Source organism: Leucoraja erinacea, chromosome 13 (assembly GCF_028641065.1).
Source record: "Leucoraja erinacea ecotype New England chromosome 13, Leri_hhj_1, whole genome shotgun sequence".
NCBI classification, from domain to species: Eukaryota; Metazoa; Chordata; class Chondrichthyes; order Rajiformes; family Rajidae; genus Leucoraja; species Leucoraja erinaceus.
This window is the reverse complement of record NC_073389.1, coordinates 32293241-32302278: the sequence shown is the minus strand read 5'-3', so window position 1 is coordinate 32302278 and position 9038 is coordinate 32293241. Positions and strand designations below refer to the sequence as shown.

At 43.8% G+C, this 9038-nt stretch overlaps 1 protein-coding gene across 2 annotated transcripts in view; it reads left to right on the top strand.

The window, feature by feature from the left end:
* Positions 1–219: 219 nt before the first annotated feature.
* tsc22d1 (TSC22 domain family, member 1) overlaps positions 220–9038 on the top strand; it is a 161227-nt gene continuing 152408 nt past the window's right edge. For both annotated transcript variants that reach the window (XR_008724443.1, XM_055644795.1), the window contains exon 1: positions 220–2981. Coding sequence is in view for 1 of the 2 variants with exons in the window: in XM_055644795.1 (XP_055500770.1) it covers positions 343–2981 (2639 nt within the window). In the remaining variant the exon portion in view is untranslated. The remainder of the gene's footprint in view (positions 2982–9038) is intronic.

Here is a 9038-nt window from a genome sequence, read left to right as displayed (position 1 = left end):
TCCGGCTTGGAACCGTTACCTGTGACTAAAAAGCAAACGGTCGCATCCTTTTGCAACCCGACGGAAACACCACCATCTACCCACCCCGCCTCTCCTCCCCCAGCGGCCCGTTTAAATGAGCCGGCGGCAGGAGAGTTGGAGGAGGCGTCTCCTTTGACTTGCGAGGGAGGAGGAGGGGGGGAGGGTTTAGCAGACGCCGGTCGGCCGCCCGGGAGGTGGGTCAGACTCAGCTCAAAGCCGCGGGCCCCCCGCTCGGAGCGGGCTGGTTTGCCGCAGTCGGCTGGGCTGGGAGGTGCGAGAGTCAAGGGGAGGGAGGGGGGTTTCTTTTTAATTTTAAATGCGATGATGCAGCAGTCGGAAAGCGCGGCGGACAGGAAGATGGCGCAGCCGCTCTACCCTCGGCGGAGCAGCAGCGCGGCCGGTGCCGCCTCCTCGGCCACGCTCGGCGGCCTGATGGGTGCCGCGGCCGGGCGCCCGCACCCGGACGAGATGCCGCCAGGCAGTGTGCGCTCGGCCGCTGTTGTACAGGGCCCCAGTCCCAGCGGCGGGCCCATCCCCCCCAACCCCGGGTCGGTGCCGCCTCCGTCCGCGCCGCATCCGCCGCAGAGCCTCAGCCTCCATCCCTCTCCTGCGCCGTCGGTGTCCGTGGCCGGGGCCCAGATGAAGAAAAAGAGTGGCTTTCAGATTACCAGCGTGACCCCCGCGCAGAATAACGCCGGCTCCAACAACAGCATCGCCGAGGACACTGAGAGCTACGACGACATGGACGAATCTCACACCGAGGACTTGTCCTCCTCCGAGATCTTGGACGTCTCTCGGGCCACCGACTACGAGCCGGAGCGGAGCTCCTCGGAGGAAACTTTAAATAACGTCGGGGATGCAGAGACCCCCAGCGCCTTGTCTCCGAATCAGCCTCGCCTGCCTCAGCACCAAACAACTTTGTTCAATGGGAGCATCCACGGTCTCCATCCACATCACCTCCATCACCCTCACCCTCTTCATCACCATCATCTCCACCACCATCTTCACTCTGCGATGGTATCAGGATCCGGGATGGTCGGTGTCGCAGCTGGAATCCCTCCTTCGGCAGGAGGAATAACGCCTTTTTCAAATGTTACAACCAGTACTGAAAAAAGTAACATCAACGCACCTATGCCTGGATTAGCGAATAGCTTAGTTGGGCCTTCTGCACCGTTGACATCCAACATCACCCCAGTCAATGGAAACGCCAGAAATGTAAGTGGAGTGAGCAATGTTAATAGTAATGTGAACATTAATGTTGCTGGGACCATTGGTGGCTCCAATGCTAATACTGTTGGGGGTACGGCCAGTGTTATTGGGGCTTCTACTAATGCAGCTTCTGCAAATGCAACAGGAGGCCAAATGCCTGCAGGAAGCCAACAGCCTGCAATTGGCAGTTCTAGATTTAGAGTTGTGAAACTGGATTCTAGTACTGAACCATTCAAGAAGGGCCGATGGGTTTGTACTGAGTTTTATGACAAGGATAATGCCACGGTTCTCGTTGAAAGCATGTCGATGAACCGGACAGTGGAGAATGTAAAGCAATCTGCCGTTGATGCAAATCTGGAACGGGAAAGCGCAAGTGGAGGAAGTTCGGTGAGCAGTACTTTGAGTGCAGTAAGTTATTATGTAGAGAATGCTGGTAATGGAGAACCAGGTTTGGCATCTGGACCTCAGCAACAGGCTTTTCAAACGTTGTGCAACCAGCAGCTAGATCTTGGAAGCAGTGGTCCTTTGCCACAAAGTGTTCCCCAGCCGCAGCTTACGCAAATTCAGTTGCATTCGCAAGATATTATGCATTCGCAGCAGAAGCTAAGTGCTCCTCTTCCTGGTAGAACAAATGTCTGTAATGTAACTGGGGTTCAACAAGCCCCAATTCCACAGCAGTTACCATATTCTCAGCAGCAGCAGCAGCAACCTTCACAGACTTTGTCAGCTGTAGGCCAGCCACAGCAACTGTCGTATCCTCAGCAACAGCCAGTTTCACAGATAACACAGCATGTTATGTCGTCTAATGCAAGTGCTGTCATTACAGAATATGTGCAGCATTCTCAAATGCAGCCTCCTTCACAGGTTGTGCAGCTGAGTAGTTCTGGAGTTGGATCAGCAGCACCATCAGGCCAAGCACAATCTGTATTAGCACAAGTGCAATCTGGACTGGCACCAAGTCAACCTGTAGGACATGTTTCAGCAATGATGCCACCTGCTGGTTCTGCCAATGGGCAACTGGTAACAGGTCAACAAGGGAGTACAATCTCATTGTTACAGCAGTCTTGTTCACCACCGATAAACCTGTCGGCGTCGATTGGCTTGCAAGCAAGTGATCCCCAACCTTCTTCAGTACAACAAGTAGGACAACCTCTGCATGGTGGAATGGTACAACAGCAGGGCAGTGCTCCAGGGCATGTGCAGCAAGTAACTACAGCAGCACAGATACAACAATTGTTAACACAACCTCAAAGTCAAGGAGTTGAGAATATTATTCAAAGTGTGAACAACCAACAAATAACCGGAATAAGTTCTATACCATCTACTGTTACTGCCAACCTTCCCAGTGTTGGGTCAAATATATCCACCAGTATACCTGCTGCACCTGCAAGTGCGGTTCCACAACAAACCACCACTCAGACCTCTGCTGTGCAGAATGGTAGCCAGCCATCTATACCAATAAATGCAAACCTCCCTGTGGTACAAGGAGGACTGCGGAAATTGGCACCAGGCTCTGCCCAGTACTCGGTTACAGGCCAGTCATTGTTGAAAGCAGTGAAAGATTCCAGCCTACCTGCAGACCAGTTAGTACTGAATGTACATCAGGTAGCTATTGGAGAAACCATGCTGAGTGCAGCCAATGCTCTGGTCCAGGAAATTGCCAGCAGCGCCAACTTACCAGCTTCTGCATCGTTGCTTCCTTTAAAGACTTTGCCACTGTCCATGCAACCTGTGGATGGTGAAGACGACAGGTAAGAGTAGTTTCAGCACAGCTGCTTGCAACTCATTGAAAAGAAAATAGTGTAAGCTCTTGTGTTGTAATTATATGATCCTGCTAAGTCTTATATATTAATTTTGTGTATTTTATTTGAATAATGGCTGCTGTTGGCATGCTCTGGATACTAATGTCTTTACACAAAGTTCAAACATTTTTATTAAGATGTTTTTTTCAGAGGTACTGGAACTACAGACTGGACACTGATAGGTGAAGATTACTGTTCTTGATTTTCTGGATTAATTATTTTTTTTATTAAGCGACAGTTAACAGAGAAAAGATGGGTGAGAATCTTAACATTCACAGACTGCAAAAGAATGAATGAATCTCTAAAATATTTGCATGACGGTCAATGCTTAAGTATTTTAAATTATATTCATAAAAGTTTAAACCAGAAGTGAGGCTTGTAATTTTGTTTCCCATTGTACAGATCTTGTGGTTATCAGATACTTAGTCCCATTGCAGCTGATTGTTCAGCATAGCAAAGGGGAGAAAATTAGCTGAATAACTGCTGGTTACACTGAGAGATTTCTCGTTGTACACAATTGAAAAATTCCTATCTTGGAACAATTAAACTTCTAAATAATTCTGCCTAACCCAATGGAAGGGCTCGGCCTTTACCAGTGTGCTTTTCACTCATTTGACAACTTTGTCAAAGGAAGCTGGTTTTAATTTATTTTTGTTTTTTACTTTAGGTACATGCTGGTACTGAAATTGAGATTAAAAATGAAAGGGTTATCTAGCAGATACAATACTTATCAAAATAGGTCGGGTCATGTGACCTATGTAGAATATAAGCTGAGCACTGAATCACCCAGTGTTTGGCTTGCCTGAACCACATTACTTTGGAATAGTGTAATGCTATCGCACTCTGATCAGGGGGCTTGGTTCCACCTCCCCTTTCACTGATGATTGGCATGGAGCTGTTGGAGAACTGGTGCCTTGTGCCAAAGTTTGTACAAATGCTTAACAGATGGTTGATGGATTTGGATAAAAAAGATGACTGTCAAAGATTGTGTGATCTGAATACTGCTGGAATATGAGTGTAATTTATTTTATTTTGCACCATTATTTTTATGAATTACAATTTTCTGTCCATTTTCTGTCTTGGTTAAAAATGCCTATAATTTTTCTAAAATTATTTATCAATTTTTCACTTGAATTGAAAATTAAATTAAATGTAATTTTTTCCTGAAAGACTAGTAGTTTTCAGTCAAAGCATGCTTAATATGAGATGGAAATGTGATTTTACTTGCATATAGAATATTTTTTCATTTGATTTTTCTAAAACAAATTTGCATTTCGAATCTGGGCACGTAATACGTCCAGTTTAAGTGTGTGAAACTGTAAGATTCTATCGTGAAAGAAACTGCAAGTAGACTTCAGGACATAAGGATATACTTGTAAGTCAATGTGTCTTTTCATTGGTTTATATAATGTGGTCATGGGATTGAAGCAAGATAAACTGATCTCCAGTTAAACTTGCATAATGTATTTTCACATCTTAACAATTCAATTATGTTATTGGGTAGGAACAGCAGGAGCATAACAGTGGTTTGATCTCCCATTTGTATTTATATATTGCTGCTGAAAAGCATTCCAGTGTATTAAGATGCAACCGTATATATGCTGCCTATTCACCTAAACATTGGAAAACGACAGGAAGGCTGGTGGGCGGAGGAAAGATTTGATGGGGCACAAATCATTTCACAGAAGAGATTGGCGTTTCAGATTTAGGATGCAGAAACAAAGAACTGCAGATGCTGGTTAATGCATAAAAGGACACACAGCGCTGGAGTAACTCAGCAGGTCAGGCAGCATATCTGGAGAACATGGATAGATAATGTTTTGGATCAAGATCCTTCTTCAGACTAGGTGATTAAGATTCTGATTAGGATTATTTTTGCTCTTCTTAATTTGATTTAACTGATGAAGTTCCTTGAAAGTGTACTTAAGTCCTCTCTGCTGTGATGCAATATGTCAAGTTTACATACTTCAACAGCGATATCTGCGAGCAATCTTTAGCCAGCCAATCTTAATGGTCAAGAAATTTCAATTCTCTCATCAACATATCAATTTGTGCTTTGATCCAGTGAACAAAAATATCTACGTCCTGGCTTTGGTTCAAGTCCAAGATAATTATCTGAAGTTGAGCCAGTTCTCGACTATTTTCTTTTTCAGCTCGCTGGTCTTCCCCAATTCAACTTCACTCCTACTTTATCCCATCTGCATAAACTATTATTGATGAATATTAATTCTGTAAAAAACAATTCACAGTTCACTTGCTATCTTGTAGCCTCCATAAAACTGTGCTGATCCTAAACTCTGCCTATATCGTGATAGGCAATTGATTCTTGGAATGGTAGACAAAAATGCTGAAGAAACTCAGCGGGCGAGGCAGCATCTATGGAGCGAAGGAAATGGGCAACGTTTCGGACTGAAATCCTTCTTCAGACTGAAGGTTTTCTTCTTGGTATGGTGACTTTGTGTATGGAGAGATTAAGAATGGACCTATGGTCTCTTCAGTTTAGAAGAAAGAAAGATGACTTCATATAAATTTAGCTGTGCTTGAGGTGGTAGATATGCAGTTGACTAGATTGTTCAATAACGGGTTAGATTCTCAAAAAGGAGTTGGCAGTTCAGAGATGAAAAGCTATTTCTCAAGTCATTGATAAAATAAAATGCAGGAGTGTGTTTGAAATAGCACTGCTCACCAAATAGGTGTTATATTTCTTCATAATCTCTAGTAAGCGGTAAAGTTGCGCGAGGGCAGGAGCGTTGAGAAGGAGAGGGTCGGGGATCATGCCAGAGCAACCAGCTCAAGAGTGGGTCAGCGGGCAATCGATAACAGGACAACGGGCGGTGGAGCTTACTCCATGTGTCAGTGCGAGTAACCTCAATTGGTCCCTTGTTCGCGCTGACACAGGAGTAAGCTCCACTGCACGCTGTCCTGTTATCCATCGCCCACTGACCCGCTCCGCTCTATAATCTTTGCTCTTGAGCTGGTCCTCTCACTGTTCAGATGGAGAGCACTGCCAGAGGTGAGCGGGCCGGCAGAAGGCACTGAGGTCCGGCAGCCGCTCGCAGCCACCCAAGCTACTTCCCTCCCTGGCCACAGTGCTGTGGCTCCGTGCCCGGAGCGCCGCGGCAGCGATGAGTGAGTTGCTGGCATTATCCCCGACCCTCTCCTTCTTAACGCTCCAGCCCTCCTCGCAACTTTACCCCTGGCCAGACTCACCACACGCTGTGAAAGGAACTCTCCCCCCAATTGGTTCCTTGAACTAGTATTGTCATTCAATAAGATCACAACTGATTCAACTTGTCCCAGTGTGTTCCTGCTTTTCCCACCATCTCTCCACCTGCCATCACCCTCCACCCCCCACATTCAGAATGAAGGAGATTTGGAAGACTTGGGCAAATTGATTTGTTACTTTCTTTATTTTTATTCTTCTTTTTTTACGGAGAGGAGAACAATCTGCGTTTTTTTTTAAGCTGACTGACTGCCTACCCTGAGTAATTACTCACGGCACGTGCCTGGTATCTACAAATGGAATCTGATGCCTTGGCTTGGATGATACTGAACTACAGTGTGTACATGGGGGCCAGAACTAATTTTTTGTGAGGCTTTGAATTAAAAATAACAAAGGATGGATGGATGCAGGTGTTAGTGGCATGAAGAAAAATAATTGAAAGAGGCTCTTTGGTTATGTTTGGAAGTAGGCTAATGTAGTCCCACTCATTTGGAAAGTAGCATGGAATATTGTGGTTGCAGGGTGGCCAACCAAAGGTTTGGGGGTGTTGTATGTTGGCAGCATGCAAACATACTAGGTCTCCAAAGTGTAAAATGTTTGATTTTACCTAGATCTGCACTGATATTAACTGTCAAAATTATGTTTAAAATCTACTAGTATATTGTGAAACTGCAAGATTAAGATGCCTAATACTGTGGTATTTTTTTCTTACACATCTTTCTTCAATCATCTTTCTCCATCAACATCACCTATAATTTCTCCAGCAGAATTAAGTAATTACTGTTTTTAAGAATAATTAAACACAATTTTAATGGAAAAGATTAGAAATAAATTGAAATGGGATCTGCTGCATGCTGTTGAATGCTCTAAGAATAAACTCGGGAATAAAGCAAATGGAAAGATTAAAGAACAACTGGTTCACACATTTAATCATAGAATGATTTGAATAGGTAGTGGGCATTCAAACTATTATGTCCATACCCTCTCTGAAAGAGCTATTCAATTATTTCCATTCAGTTGACAGCACACTTGTATAAATAAGGTGGTGTGGGTTCAAGCCCTTCTCCAGAGACTTGAGTACAAGAGTCTTGACTGGCACTCCACTAAGTTGTGCTGCACTGTGGGAGGTGTTACTTCTCAGTCAAGAAGTAACACTGAGGATCTGCTTTATGGCTCAGGTGGACAATAAAGATACATAGCACTATTTTGAAGAAAGGCAGGCAAGTAATCACTGAAGGATAAAGACCAGGATACCAGATAAAATGATTAAAGCAATGCCTGGTCATTAAGATGACTGTTTGGGGAGTGTATTTGTGCAGGTTTGTTGCTGTTTCCTGCATAATAGCTATTAAAGTGCTTAATAGGTTGCAATTCTTTAAGATGTTCTGAGATCATGAAAGGCAATATAAAATATGCATATATTTTCCCCATATGCTTAGAATTATTTCCCATTAAATTATTTATACCCTTTTTTCAAAGTTACTATTAAATTTGGTTTAGCAACCAGTTTAGCTAATACATTCCAACTTCTCATAACCCTCAGTTAAAGCATTTTCTCTTTATCTGCATTGGTTCTTTGGCACCCCAGATACCAACCAATCTATGTATCATACCGCTTTCTCTTTGCCATCTAACCCTCTTCAAATCTCTTCCTTGTTTCTCTAAGGAGAAAAATTTGTAACTGAAATTCTGCTTCACCGGCCATCTCACTTTCTTTGTTTTCAGTCCCAAATTCCGTTTCTATGCTGAGAAATAATAGAATGTACTTACAGTCTCTGTTTGATTTCATTTTATTCTGTGTATATGCAGCCAATATCTTCTTAACATGTTCACTGAATGAAGATATTTATTTTGTATTTTTTACTTTTCTATATTTTTCTTTGTGTACTTAACTCAAACAGTTTCTCATGAATTAAGTTGATAACATGAACCAACTAGGTGGATCACATCCAATCCTGATTCTATTCTTATTTGATTTCTTCCTTGTGCATTAAATTTTGTTCAATGTTAGAAATGACCCATGTTGCTTCTTTTAACCAAGGCATTGCAATTGCTTATTGATCAATTTTTGCCACACTGGTTCAAATCAGCACCAACTAAGCATCAAGTCTGACTGCTTTTTCCTCCTATTATAATTTGAATATTTGAAGCATATTACTCCAACAATTCTGCATTACTTCCACTGTTAGTGAGTTTGATAATTAAGTTTGTCAGTTTGTCTCTTAAAATAGCAAGTGCCATTATCAGAGGTTTATATCTAATAGTTGTCCCATTAACCACATTAGGGCAACTGTACAGACACTTTAACAATAACACACTATTTTGTTTTATACATGCCTTCTGTTCATCAACATCATTGGCTGCGTATACTCGAGACCTAATACTGCCCCAGTCCCACTACAGGTGCACAACCTTTTATCCGAAAGCCTTGGGACCAGACACTTGTCGGATTTCGGACATTTTCGGATTTCAGAATGGAAGATTTTTAGCGTAGATTAGGTAGGTAGCGCGGGCGGCTTGAAAAGTCTGGAGCAGCTGCCTCCTCCCCGGAGACCAGGAGAATCATTGCATAAATGTTAGTCAGTTAGTTTGGAGGAATTTTATGTGGTGGTGGTGGTGTAGGGGTGAAGGGGGAAACTTTAATTCTTAGTCCCCTACCTACCTGGTCGGCGACTCCCAACCTCGCGGAGCTGGGGGCTCCGTCCGGCCGCGGGCGGCGCCGGTTGTAGCTCCGACCCCGGCAACTCTACCCCTGGCTGCGAGGCTCCAAATCCAGCGCGGCC